The 14,721-nt window shown below is 43.1% G+C and overlaps 1 protein-coding gene across 3 annotated transcripts in view; it reads right to left on the bottom strand.

Moving 5' to 3' along the window:
* DDRGK1 (DDRGK domain containing 1) overlaps positions 1-14,721 on the bottom strand; it is a 186,063-nt gene that overhangs the window by 139,541 nt on the left and 31,801 nt on the right. For all 3 annotated transcript variants that reach the window (XM_086964293.1, XM_086964295.1, XM_086964294.1), the window contains exon 2: positions 6,388-6,537. In XM_086964293.1, coding sequence (XP_086820419.1) covers positions 6,388-6,537 — 150 coding nt within the window. The remainder of the gene's footprint in view (positions 1-6,387; positions 6,538-14,721) is intronic.

Below are 14,721 nucleotides of genomic sequence, written 5' to 3' on the forward strand. Positions count from 1 at the left end.
TCCCTGGTCACAAGGCCCTTGGTACCAGGGAAGCCTTTTACAAGGGACTGAAGTGTGGCTCAGCGGTGTGCCACATGTTGGTACAAAGGTACACTTTTAGGATAGAACACAGGTGCTGGGGTCTGGTTAGCAGGATCCCAGCACACACTCCATCAAGTCGGCATCCGGTATCTGGCAAAAACATAAGGGGTAACAATGAAAAAAAGGGGCTAAAAGTCACAATTCAATAAAGATAATGCCGCACTTTCAGACTTCCAAACAGGATTTCGTCCAGGAAGAGGCACAGAATCTACCCATGGTGCCATCTGGGATGACCTGAAGAACACAGCTGACCGCAACGGGGTTGCTGCGCGCGCTACTTCTCTTGGACCTCTCAGCTGTCTTTGACATAGTTGACTATGACACTCTGATACAAAGACTCTTTGAAGCCAGCATAGAGGGGACTGCTCTAGACTGAATCACATCCTACCGTCGCAAAAAAACTAATGTAATCCATACCTCTCCTTTCTCGTCCAGACCGTACTTCACAAAAGGAGGGGTCACTCAATGCTCTATCATCTCACACACGCTTTTCAACATCTACATTAAATCATTACCGCCACTGATCAATTTCACCTCGCGTACTAGAACTATGCAAATGTCACGCAAATACTCATTCAACTGGAATCCCTAAAGACATTGGAAAGACGCTTATTATCAGTTGTCTCGGAGCTGTGGATCAATGGATGACATCTCAATTTGAATGCTTCCAAAAACGGAGATACTCACGTGTGGCGATTGGAAAAATTATGACCGGCTCGCCGCATTTCCCTGATGATCTGGGAACAACGCCTAAAGTACCGAAGGAAGAAAGAAACCTTGGAATGACCATGGACTGCAAGCTATCAATGAATGCCCAGGTGGACAAACTAGCAAGATCAAGCTATGTCACTATAAAAACTCTGCGACAAATCTTCCCCCATTTGGGATTTCCACACAAGGTCCAGGCTACCATCTCTCTTGGTCTGTCCAAACTTCATTACGCCAATAGCTCTACTACGGACCACCTTTAACGTCTATGAAATGACTACAACGTACTCAGAACTTGACTGCCAGACTACTCTTACATATAAAGCTGTAAGACCACATCTCCAGTGCCTTGAAAGCCCTGCATTGGTTACCGGTTGCCAGAGATCCACGTTCAAGCTGCTTTCTATCACCCACAAAACGACTCTCTTCATCAGGAAAAACAAATCACCAAACACATTAAACAAAGGAACCTCTAGAGTGGCACCTCGCATCAAAATCCCAACGTACAATAAAAAACCATGGGTGGCACATCCTTCTCTGTTCAAGCAGCCACACTATGGAACTCTTTATCCCCCCCCCAACATACGATCCACAGATAACCACCTTAGCTTCAGAAAAGTACAAGAATTGGCTCTTCCCCACAAAAATACAGCACATACATCTGTATATAAGCATTTAATTGCACCATAGATATGTACCTATATGTGTATTGCTTTTGTATAAACTTGTATTATAATTATGTTTATAAAAATATATTCATTAGTTCTGCTTATCAAATGTACATATTACTGATAATTACATTTTTCCATGTTAACGTGTGTATAAGTGACTGCATAAATACATAAATCTTTTATCATAACTATCTAAAATTGCTTCACTATTGAATTACAACAAAATTAATTTAATGTACAACACTTGAAATGCATCTTTAATTTGCATATACTAGCTTCCTTATACATATATATACCTTCCATGTACTTATGTACCTATATATTTATTTGTTTTCTTCTAATTCAACATATCCAATGCGCAACCCTATTTCTCGCCCTATACCGCTCTATATATATCCTCTACCTCCACTCTCATTCATCCCAAAACCCATAGCACAAGTATGATAACCGAAATAACCTTTTCTAGACCGTTCTCTACTCTACCCCTCCTTGCATCATCTCATACCTCTTTACTATTCGATCTCCCAAACAAACCTTTCTAAACCCTTCCCCCTGGCCCTTCCCCCTCCCTTTTACTCATCCCAAGCCTCCTCCCTGCTGCTATGAGCTTGACAAATACATACAAAAATAAATACATTTCTATATCCTTCTCTCTTCTATCCCTCCACTATCCTTTTCAATCCAAATAACAGACCAACATGTCCACCACTCGAATTTATTTCACATTTCACTATACTATTTCACCAATAATTCTTTATGAATCCCTGAGTAGCGTGCTACTCGCCGATAAGGAACTTTGATGCCTCGTCAGGGGTAGTAAGCTCTATATAAATGCAATTACAATACAATATTATTAACAAAAAACTGTAAATTTTGAAGGTTTTTTTATAGAACAAACCAGACTCTTGCGAGTATCAGAGCGCTTTACATGACAAGTAGAAATATATACAGTATATATTACGATATAGTGAACCATGAAATAAGTAAATAATAGATACAGCTAGATCAAGAAAAGGCAAAAGGCAGTGCAATGCTAGTGCAAAACGGTAAAGATAAACAGAGTACGAATATGAGTCTAGAAAAGCAAGCAATATAGTACAGTGAATAGAGCATAGAGTTCACTTGGATTGAGCCATGAAGATAGCTTTCACTTCTCTTTTGAAGGAAGCAGAGGAAGGGTTCATTCTAGTTTCACTGGGCAGAGCGTTCCATATCCTTGGAGCCGTACCGGAGAAGGACCGGTTATACGTTTTTTTCTTGGCAAATCATTGAGGTTGTAGGAGAAGAGTCATAAATATAAGATATGAATGGCCCACCAGTAAGGGGTACATAGACTCTGAAACTGCTATAGCGAGCCTAGGATTGTGCTTCAGCTTCATGGTTACGATGAAGACGGTTACCCGTGAATGAGCGGGCAAAGGGAACAGGAAGTTAGATGACAAATTTCCAATACAAATTTGCACACAGAGCGAAAGACATGGTACTCCTTACCATCCTTAAATAAACAGACAAGAAAGAACAAGAGGTCTGACTGCTCATACTGTATGACACCAAGTATGTGGAATGTTGAAACAGGATTGAAAATAGAAATGACACTGGGCTGCTCTACAAGAAGCAGTGCATTGTTGTCACACATGCTGTGTTTCTGTCTTCGCATGATGAGGCTTTGCCTCCTGTCAACCCGGCATTCGTATGGAGTCCTAGACAAAATACTGTAACTCACAGCGAGGGGAGACAGTGGCTGAAGTTGCCTGACCCATAATGCATGGTGTGGAGGGTGTTATAAAAAGGGGTGACAATTTAAAAGACCAGTGGATGAAAAGCACTGGCCCAAAGCCCCCTATGTATGCATATATTTTATTTAATAATTATTGTAGAAATCTTGACTCTTACTGGGTGTGACTGGCCTATCAGGGAATAAGGTAGTGCCAGAATAATAATAATAATAATAATCCACATGTGTATAGCGCGAACAATCACCGTAAGGGTCTCTAGGCGCTGGGGGCCATCGGGAAGATTAAGCAAGCTATTGCCCAGAGTCACAAGGTGCTGGGCTAATCTGCTGCCAGAGCCGGGGATCGAACCGTGATCCCCAGATTCCGGAGTCAGTCGCCCAGGCCGCGGCGCCACACCTCTTTAGAAGGGCTGGTCTGACAGGTCAGTATGTGGGTGGGTTTTTAGGTCTCACTTAGGCATCGCTTGCTGTCTCTTTGAGCAGTATTCAGGAATGGTCTTTTAGCTCCACCCATCTTTTCAATTGGCTCCTGTTACTGTCCTTTTATAAATGGTGGCTTTGGATTCATGAACAGTCTTAGTAGTCCATCCTTTGTACCTCCCTCTCTTCTGTTGTTATCTCCCATGAGGACAGCCCCTCTTACATGTATCCTCACTCTCTAGGTTTCATTAACAGTTAGTGAGCACCATTTAGTTAATGTCTTGCTGAAGCAGGCACAACATGCACGGCTCGCAGAACACTTGTTTTTTTTTTACAGTTGTAGGGTTTTTTAAGCAGCGAGGCACACTGCGCTTTATGTTCTAGAATGGCGGGCATGGGCATTCCCCGACCGTATTGCATGTGTATAATTGGTAGCATTTGTTTGTTTAACAAACGCATTAGGAGGGTGCCTGCTCCGTGACAATGTGATGCGGTCTTTAAGGGCTTCTACGACTGCTTGAAGACACTGTGGAACAAAATGGGCAACTCACCACAGGACCTTAACAAAAACCATCAGCTCATAATACAAGATTCATGAGGCACTCGCAATTTGCGACCCCATTGGGAATGGCTGGCCCTCCCTGGGATTGTGGCCTGCTAGGCACAGCAGACCTCCATGCCAAGGACTGCTTTTAAATATAGAATTTTTATTTTTTATTTTTAATGCAGCCTGTTTTCCTTAAAGGAAAATGGGATGCATTTAGAAAATGAAACGTTTTAGTTTAATTTTTTTATGGGCAGGTCGTGGTCCCTGGGACCACTGCCTGGCCCTAAAAAATATTTTACCCTGCATTTGCTAAGGGGAAAGGGTCCCTTGGGGTCCCCTTCCCATTTACGAGTGCATTACCACCCTATTGAAGAGGGCAGTAAATTGCGAGTGTTTTGCAACCGCAATTGCGATCACAAAACATTTATACATGGGGTAGAGACTCGCTATTAGGAAGGTGCGTCCTTGAAACACCCCTTACTAATAGCAAGTCGCAATTCCTATTTAGCGAGTCGTAAAAAAATTGCGACTCGCTAAATAGGAATTGTACTTGGCCCTATTTGGTTTTGCATGGGCAAACAGGTCGCTAACTCGTTTGCGCATGCAAAAATGGGTCGTACATCTGGGCCAAAATGCTAAACTCTGTGGGAATGGAGGCACTTGAACCCTGCCAATTGAGTGGGATTATAGATTTACACTTTAATGTGGGTTTGGCAAGGACTGGTGTTTGCAAAAAATAATGTTATCATACCCTTGTATCTATCTGAATGATGTTTATTGATCTTATTAACTGCTCTTGAATATTATCAGTATTTATTGAAAAAAATGTGTTAACTATTTATGGAGTATTTACTTACTTACTCTTGTATTTAACCCTCAAATACTGTAAGATGAAAATATATTGCTGCTCACTAAAAAAAAGCATTGACCTGTTTCAATCTGGCGCTTTATGAGGCACCTTCAGCTGGCACGTTTTGTGCAAAAGTTTGGTAATACACAAAAATGATTATTCAAAAAAATTATTTATTAAAGAAAAAAGTTAAGCATACATTAGGGGGAACAAACTAGACAGTCAATTATGGGAAAGCAACTTTTTTTTAGTAATTGACCCCAGCCCCAGTACCGCAAACCAGGCACAGTAGTAACAAGCTCGCAGTAAGTGGACGATGGTGGGTGACTAACTCGCTTTACCGCCTTATCACAAGCCCCAGAGAAAAATAGGAATGAGACTACTAATCCAGAAAACAGGAGGATGATGCAAAAATCAGTCCAAAGAGTGCAACAGATACAAAAAAAACCCTAAACGAGGCGAGGGCCACATGGTTGCACAAGCCTGGTGAGGGCTCAGATGATGGAGTTAATATATGCATGCGTCTTGCTGCATGTGGCCTGGTATTTTTAGGTACTGTCCCCGAGGTAAAAGGTTATCGCCTTCCTCCGGTATTCGAGGTACATTGTTTTAGGGTAGCTGTTCTCTCAAATCTTACACTAAAAAGCACGGATAACATCTTTCCGTTTTGTGCCACAGCGTGTTAAACACCTCGGCACTGGCCTGGCTACGCTCTAGTAACCCATCACATACATTCCTAATAAAATGTGCGAATTACTCATCCACGTTTTATTTACAAAAGTTGCCGTTTTCCACACCTGCGTATCTTGCTTGCATGGGTTAGTCGCTACATTACACGCCAGCAGACTTGTCTGAACAACGAGGGGGCCTGGAAAGCTCAATTTTCCCCTCAAAATTGGGTTGAATTCTGTCAACGCGATTTTTTTTTTGCTTTAACCCACAGACAGAATCTGTACTTGACCGCCATCTAGTGTTCGTAAAACGAAGCAACATTACGGTGAGTGTCAAATGGAGGAGAGTTTGTGCGCGTCTAAGTACAGCCGGGCGTGGTGGTATGGTACATAACATGCATAAGAGAATAATGCATTTCAATTAAATACACATTTTATTCTGTCGACAGTGGCATATGTTTCAGTAAAAGAAATGGAAACACTGTGGTAAAAAACATTATTCTGATTCGTGCTGTGAGAAAACACAATTAATCAATTATACAAGGCAGTAGGAACATCCGGACCAGTGAACTTCCAATGAAGTCATTAATATGTTTGTTCATTTATTAATAACACAGTTTGGATCTGACGTCCTATCTGAAGGTACAGCATGCAACAGGAAAGAGGTCTCAGCAGATTTTTTTTAACGGTACATATATACACACCATCGTCGTCTTCCTCCACCTGCTGAGCCCGTCTCCGGGCGATGACGCGGTTCATGTTCCGGCGCCTGGGCATCCCTTCTCCGCGGTCTTCGACTTGCGGCCGAGGCCTCGCCACAGGTGCAGCCGCATTCTGCGGCCGTTCCTGCTCATCTAAAGTGGAGCATAAAGCCATTTACTGAACACAGACTTAATCACAGATCAAAAGCACAGAATCCACAGGGTGCCGGCAAGGGTACCATTCCCCATCCTTAGTAACCCTGGGCAATGTTCGCCTTATAGCGCTACGCATAACTATGCTAAGTGCACTACGCGAGCCATGCAAACTGCGTAGTGCACTTTGCAAAATGCTGTTCGCACTGATTGCACAGTGCCGGATGCTTGTCCCCACTGTGCAATCAGTGCTAACCGCATCTTGCACAGTGCAAGCGATCATTTTCTGCCGTTCGAGTAGAATTCTCAACGGGGACTGGTAGTTTCTCATTGCGAACGGTCACGAGAATACGCGACCACTCGCAATGAGAAACCTGACCTGCCCGCATTGAGAATCTCGCCGGGAGGTTTATTTTCCACATTCGCGACTGTCAACTTGATGTTGCTGATCACGAATGAGAAAAAGTCTCGCCGGGATGTCATATTGCTCGCGCGTGGTCTCCAACTTGACGTTGAGGACCGCGAGCAAGCAAAAAATTACTGCTACGCGTGTTTGCACTGTACTACGTGCAATTCTTGTAGTGCGAAGTAGCACAAACTACACGAGAGTAGCGTAGTACTTCACCCAGGGTTAATCCTGAGCCTACAGTGGCGGCGGGTAGATTTAAAAAGTGGTAGGGTGCGAATTTTAGATCTGAGTTGTACGCATCAGCTAAAGCTGGAAGCAAGGGGAGGAGACCGTGCTAGGATTACTAGAAAATACACAATTAACTAGACACAAGATATTCTAGGGTAATGGTGTGTTTTCAAACTGCGTCAGAGCGTGAGCACATACTGGCATACTCAAACACAACTGATCTGTTAAATGTACTGCATCGCAGAAGCTTTACCGCATCAATCAACAAGGGGAGACGCTGGGTCAATGTACAAGCAAAATCAAAACTGAGAGGCTATAGATTGATGAATTCATAACTCCATTCTGTCATTGTGAGGAGTCTTGGGAGGATGGGATTCAGAGTCTGTTTTTTTCCAAATTCGAACTTGTGCTCTCCAGATCCTTGCAAAGGTCAGAGCCATGTGTTAACTCGCTGAGCCATCTTGCTTATTTGGCTTAAATGACTCTGCACTTCGTCATTTAATCTTTATTCGGTTTAAAGAACCCATAAAGATGCAAATTTGTACAATTAATACATATGCAATACAATAATAAAAAAAATGCCCACATCTCTCCAGTGACAATCATGAACACATAGCTTGTTTTAAAATACATCACAAAAGCATCGATTCTAAGTAAAAAACATGAATTCTGATTCAATTGCCGTTACATAATGCTCGGTCGTGGACGGAATGCTATTTCCAGGCAAAAGTTGATATAGTGCAAATGCAATAAAGTGCTTGTATATACTGGCGCAATATATCATTTTAAAACATATAGTATTTAAGACTTAATCCGACATCTGGTAACTAAAATGTCATGTCTTTTCCCTTATGTACAAAATAAACAGCTAATAAATATCTACTTATACTAAAAACAATTTTCTGAGATGCATCTGTATTAAAAATTCTGGGTGTGACCCGATTCCCAAAGTTCGACAGATGGGTTTAATCAATGTTTTCCTTGGGATGGCGTATGTTGGGCAAAAGAATAATATATGGGAGTTATTTTCTACTACATTGAGTGGGCATAGACGACAAGAGGCCCCTCTATCATCACTGTTGTTAAGTTGCCATTTAGCTGTGTTGCAATTGACCTGTAGGACCTCAACGCGAAACTTTATATACAGTGACTTGGCCAGTTGCGGGTGAACTTCATCCAAATATTGTTCAAAAAGAGGAAGCGGTTTTACCATTAGAAACTGGGATGTTAGTCTACCGAATTCGGAGCAGATATGTATTCTATTATGTATGTATGCCCAGTATGTATTTTTTAAAAGCGTTTTTGAGAGTGTCTTTAATGTACTGGGAACATCCCAAAAGTAGTTAAGACCTAGCTTGAAAAACCATGTTGGCACGTGTCTGACCCATTGAAGTGTTGCATGGTGATCAAATTTCAGGATCTCAATTTGTCCCTCTTTATAGTTTTAAAATTCTTCTTTTTAAAAAAACATTTTTTTATTGAAGCCAGAAATTTCAGCCAAAGACGTAGAAATATTGCATCATTACACCAATAGAAAAAATTTAAATTCTTCTGTGGTCCACAAACGGACCCAGAATAACAGCGGTCTCAATGTGGCTTGTTGATCTATATGCTTTACATTGAGGTGCTGGATAATGGGTATCATGGGTGTGCGTACAGGCCAGCGTAGTAGCCTCCTTAAGAACTTGTGAGCATGTTATGCCAAGTGGCCCCCAGAGCTCTGCACCATAAAGAGTTGCAGATTGTGCCCAGTACTTGTAAACCTCCAAGGCGGAGGACACTGCCTTGGGTACTCTTTCCTGATGCTTTTTCAATATTGGCATGGGATTTTGAAGCACAGTAGCCTTGCATAAGTGTAGGTGTGGATTCCATGTCAATTTTGTTTCTAGTGTCATACCAAGGTAGTTAAAAATTGGACACATATTCTAGCTTTTGTTTTTGAAATGTAACATTTTTCTTAAAAGCTTTATGAGGTTTTACTGCCATGTATTTAGTTTGTTTAGAGTTTATTTCAAGATCCTTTTGAGACGCAATATTCACTGAAGGAGTTAAGCAGGTTTTGTAATCCCTTTGGAGTTTGTAATAGCAAAATAGAATCGTCAGCAGCTAGTAGAGCTGGTACTGGCACCCCTCCTAGCTTTGGTGAGTCATGTTTACACACTTGTAGATGTTTCACAACATTATTTACATATAATGAGAAAAAAGTGGGTGCCAGTACACATCCCTGCCTTACTCCTCTTTTTATAGGGATCGCCTCCAATAGTTCGCCCCTGGGTCCCCATCTGACTATCTGTACGAGAAGATCTTCAGGGACTCGCTCAATTTCAAGGTAATTCCAGGGGGAGTCCCTGGGCAGAAGGTCGAAGGCGGCCTTCATGTCTATAAATGCTATGTACAGATGTCCTCCCATTAAATTTGCATAAAAGTCAAAAGACCTGATCTATTGTGCTTGCTCTCACTCTGAACCTGGCTTGATACTGTGATAGAATGTTATTTTCTTCTATTCAGTTATTGAGCTTAAATAGAATCTGTTTGCATATACCTTTTGTAAGGTATCTATTAGACTTCTAGGCCTATAATTGGCAGGATCTGGTCATTTGCCCTTTGTAAAAATTTAGATTATTTCTGCCCCTTTCCAAGACTCCGGTATAGGGGCTCCTGCAGCCACAGCACTACATAAGAGATTTACGTATGGTGCTCATACTGTTTTATCAGGTTTTAGTAGGTCACCCGGTATCTTATTGGGACCAGGGGCTTTTCCTATTTTGACTGCATCTATAGCTGCCATTGTATCGTCCAAACTAAAATAAGGCGCAATATTTAACTGACTCGGTGTATTTTTTAGAGGGCAGTTTCCCTTCATTAAATAGCCATGTGTTGAGGCGCTGGAGCTGTTCGCTGCTGCAAGGACGTGATTAATCAAACAACCAGGTCTTCAGCTCTCTTCTGAATTGCTGGAGTGACGGTGCGGCCCTGAGGTGCAGGATGAGGTTGTGCCAAGCCATGGCTGCCAAGTGCGAGAATGAGCGTCCTCCGATGTTGGCTCACCGGATCCGTGGGGTGTCTGCGATGGAGAGGGAGGCTCAACGGAGGAGTCTGGGCAATTGGTGGAAGGTTAGGCATTTGTTGATGTACGCTGACTCTTGGTTGTGCCGGGCCTTGTTGGCGTGGATCAGCATCTTGAATCTGCAGCTCTTCAATCAAGAATTAAAAACCATTTAGTAAGCACGGCCAGTCCTTAATTTCATGGCGTGGTCTGTTAATGAGAAACAATTAGACTCCTGCTCGGGTGCCGTAACAACAGTGCTTACTAAATGGTTTCTACTCCTTGGGTAGCCTTAGACAAGCATTACCTACAGCAGCTTGAATACATTTCCTGTTTTGAGACCTCGCTATTAAGGGCTGAGAGCTAGATCAGTTGTCCATTTTTGGATTTTGGAGCACATCATTAATTGGTGGCTAACCTCATTGCTGGGGCGCTGTCTTACTACAATATAGGTCCCCCTACTCCCGGTCCGTCCTGAGGAAGACCCGTAGCTGAGGTGTTGATCCTCCCTCCACAGCGCAAGGGTTGAAACGTCAATGATCTCCCCCATTTTTGAAGCCTGCAACCCTGTTCCCCCTCTTGAAAAACTTTGAGCAAATCGTTTGATTAAATACGTGGGGCAGGCTCATACTAAGGGAATAGAACCCCCTCTAACAGCACAGTGAGAAAATGGAAGGCTTCCCTGGGCCTGATAACAGCCTGCCCTGCTCCGGAAGCCCTGCTCCACACCCAATCCGAAGTGATGTCACTGCTTCCATTTACTACCTGCAAGTGGTAAAGGGGACCCAAAGAGAGTCTCTCATTCCACAAAGAACGGGGGGAAGAGAAGGCCATCATGTGGATTTTTTATCAGCAAAACGGCCTCTGCATGTTATTCTCCATTCTAAAACAAATAACTTGTAACAAAAGCATCGATTATGTGTAGTCTTTTTCCCCCCATAACCGGCTGCACCATTCAATTCTCAATCAGGATCCATGTGTTTGAGCTGAGTTCCAGATGGTAGGGTATTGTGAGTGTGAATAGTGCTACTGAAAAGCAACCATACAATCTCAGTGAGCCCCGACTGTGTGTCAGCTGAATGGGACTGTGGATTTCATGCCTCTAATACGTTCTGCTGTCTTGGCAATATTACAATTTAAACACAATAAAATTAAATGAAAAGTGTTGCTTATAGAGCGCAGCTGCAACTCCTAACGGAGTCTCCTGGCGCTATCAAATAACGAAGATCGCCTGTATCAGATTAAGGCCTAGATAAGTGCCAGGCAATAACGAAGATCAGCTGTATCAGATTAAGGCCTAGATAAGTGCCAGGCAACAGGCATCCGATGTTCCAATGATCCATGTCTTTAGTGCCTTTCTAAACTGCTCTTCCTGTTCCATTGCTCTTGGTTCCTTTGGCATGCAATTCCAGGTTTTTGCCCTGAAGTCCGTGGCAGATTTCCCTCTTATCAGTGGTTATCAGTTTGAAGCCTGGCCATTTAAGCAGGTTTGCAGCACTAGATCTAAGTGTCCTCATTGTCGTGTATGACTTAAATATTGTTGAAAGGTATACAGGGCCCAGCCGGCGAATTGCTATGAAGGTCGTCAATAGTAGGTTAAACAAAATTCTTTTATGAACCGGGAGCCAGTAAAGGGTCTTCAGGGCAGCAGAGGCAGAAGCTCTGCGAGGGATCCCTAGGACCAATCTGGCTGCTGCGTGCTGTACTACCTGTAGTCTCCTCAGGGTAGCTATGTTAGTCCCTGCCAGAAGGCTATTACAGTAGTCCAGTCGCGAGAGTATAAGAGCCACTGCCACTGTTTTCCTTGCGGCAAGCGGAATCAGGTAAAATAATTTTTCTGAGTTTTAATAAGGCCAAAACAAGTTCCCTGTTACCTTTAGGACATTGGGTTTAAAACAGAGGGAAGAGTCAAACCACACTCCCAGATTTTTTGCAACCTCCACCATTGATGGGGGGGCTACAGAGTCCTCAGGCCACCAGTCCTTTGGTTGGAAAGGATTATTTTTTCCATCAATAACATTTCCGTCTTATCAGTATTACAGCGGAGATGGTTGTTTTTCATCTATTTGATGACTGCCGTAAGACAGGCTTTGAAATTTTCTTTTGCTTCCGTGGAGTTCATTTCCAATGACAGGATCAGCTGAGTGTCATCAGCGTAAGATGTCGTTTCGATCCCAAAAGCCGAGATCAGCGAGATAAGTGGGGCCATATTTATATATATTAAAGAGGAGTGGACTGAGAGAAGCCCCAAGTGGGACACCCGTGGTGATGGTGCGTTCAGACGAGAGAAAGGATCCCAGAGTGACAACCTGCTTCCTATTCGACAGGAAGGATGTAATCCATGCCAGTGCAGAATTAGAAATACCACAAGATCTCAATCTGGCTAGCAACATGTTGTGCAAGATGGTATCAAATGCAGCAGACAGATCCAAAAGGATCAGGACTGCCTTCTTTCCATAGCCAGTATTACATTTCAGGATGTCCGATATCTCCAATAGCGCCGATTCCGTAGAATGTTTTGGGCGAAACCCAGATTGGCGGGGGTGAAAGATCAGAGCTGACTCCGAGAAGCTGGAAAGTTCTTTATAAACTATTCTATCTGTGATCTTACCTAAGAACGGTAACAGAGATATGGGCCTGTAATTAGAGAGGTTAGAGGAGTCTACATTTAGTTTTTTCTTGAGTGGCTTCACAATGGCGAATTTCCATTTGTCCGGCACTATGCCGGTAGTTCAAGAGAAATTCACAATATTATGGATTACGGGATTCACTATATCAATAATATGATGTAATAATATCGGGGGCATGCGTCCAATGGACAGGTCTGTCCTCCCTTTTTTAATAATATGATCCAGAGGGCTATGAGTCCCAAAATCCTTTTGGACGTTCTTAATCTTATCTTTGAAGTATAATGCGATTTCATTGAACAGCATTTGGGAAGGGGGAATTTCTAAATGTAAGGCTTTAGGATCTGTAAAGGATTTTACAATTTCAAAGATTTCTTTTTGGTTATGCTTTGCCATAGTTATTCTATTATTAAAATACTCTTTTTTGGCTAATTTAATAGCCGAGTGATATTGCTTCTAAAAGTTTTGAAAATATGCAAATTAGATGCTTCATATCCCCGTCTCCATCTGTGTTCAAGTTGTTTACAGTGTAAATGAAGTCCCTCTAACTCTTTCGAAAACCATGGATCATTATGAATTTTCTTTTGCTCCTCCTGGCAGAGCGCCTTGAGGGAGCTAATTCCTCACCTATAGACATTATCCAGCTATGAAACCTATTAGAATCCTCTCCAGGTTCACCAGTCAATGTTGAACCATGTCTTGGGCAATTATAGGTAAGGAGGGATTGGTGGCTAATAGATGCCATTTCCGCCTCGGTGCCCCCGTGTCACTATTCGTGGCTACATGGTACCAATTGGGTATAGGAATGGCCAGAAGAATAAAGCAGTGGTCAGACAGGACGTGCGGGATTGGGATTTCTATCTGAATTGAAGAAAGGTTGGTGCAAACAGCATCCAACGTGTGTCCTGCTCTATGTGTTGATCCCTTGACAACTGGTTTCATGCCCAGTGGGTTGACTGGAAGTAACCCCCGGACTATTACTACATTCCAGATGTAAATCGATATCTCAGAGCAGTGAGAAACTTGAATATCTGAGCAGCGCTTGGCTGAGAGCGTCCCTTAATGAATCCAGGAAAGTATTACTATTGCCTGAGGGGGGCGATATATCAAAACCCCAGAAAAGGAGGAGTCATTTATGGCACAGCAGAAGCTAATATTTTCTGCTCTCTTTAGGCCATGTAAAGTATAGGTCTTCCATTGTTAGGTCTCTGTGTATAATGGCTACCCCCCCCCCCCCTGCCATCCTCTCTATCTTTCCTACACATGGTGAAGTTAGGGGGCAGGGCGGCCGCAATATCCGGATTACAGTCCTCCTTTAGCCAAGTTTCCTTGATACATAAGAAGTCCAAATCATTATCCATGATTAGCTCTTTGATGTCTAAGGCCTGTCTGACTGGAGAGCGAGCATTAATTAAGCCCAACCAAATGGACGCCTGATGGCAGGCTCCTTTTGCTTCCTCCCTTGTCTGACAAGGCACGTTAAAAAGGTATCTGTACCTGACATTTCCAAAACATAATCGGGTCTCTGATTGTATTAACCTCCAAGTAATGTTCACACTGCTTATTAGTGATCAAATCCCTCAGGTGATTCGGTGTGAATACTTTTCCTAGTTGGAAACCGACAGCGTGGCTGGCGCTAGCCGTGTGTCGGACGCCTACGGGCGCAGACGGGCTTGCGTTGGAGCGCCGCTGGCGCGCCCGCGCCATTCCCTCCATTTATAGAATGATGCAGGCGATCTAGCGAGAGACTAGACAGTCTGCTTCGCAAGATGGCGCCTGTTACTGTCCCACCGGAAGTAGGGGAGAAATGTTGAATCAACGCTCCCTCCACTCAATCCTCCAAAACTGTGGTGGACCGCGGAGCAGACGCAAAA

This window comes from Lissotriton vulgaris, chromosome 3_2 (genome assembly GCF_964263255.1).
Source record: "Lissotriton vulgaris chromosome 3_2, aLisVul1.2, whole genome shotgun sequence".
In the NCBI taxonomy this organism is placed as follows: Eukaryota; Metazoa; Chordata; class Amphibia; order Caudata; family Salamandridae; genus Lissotriton; species Lissotriton vulgaris.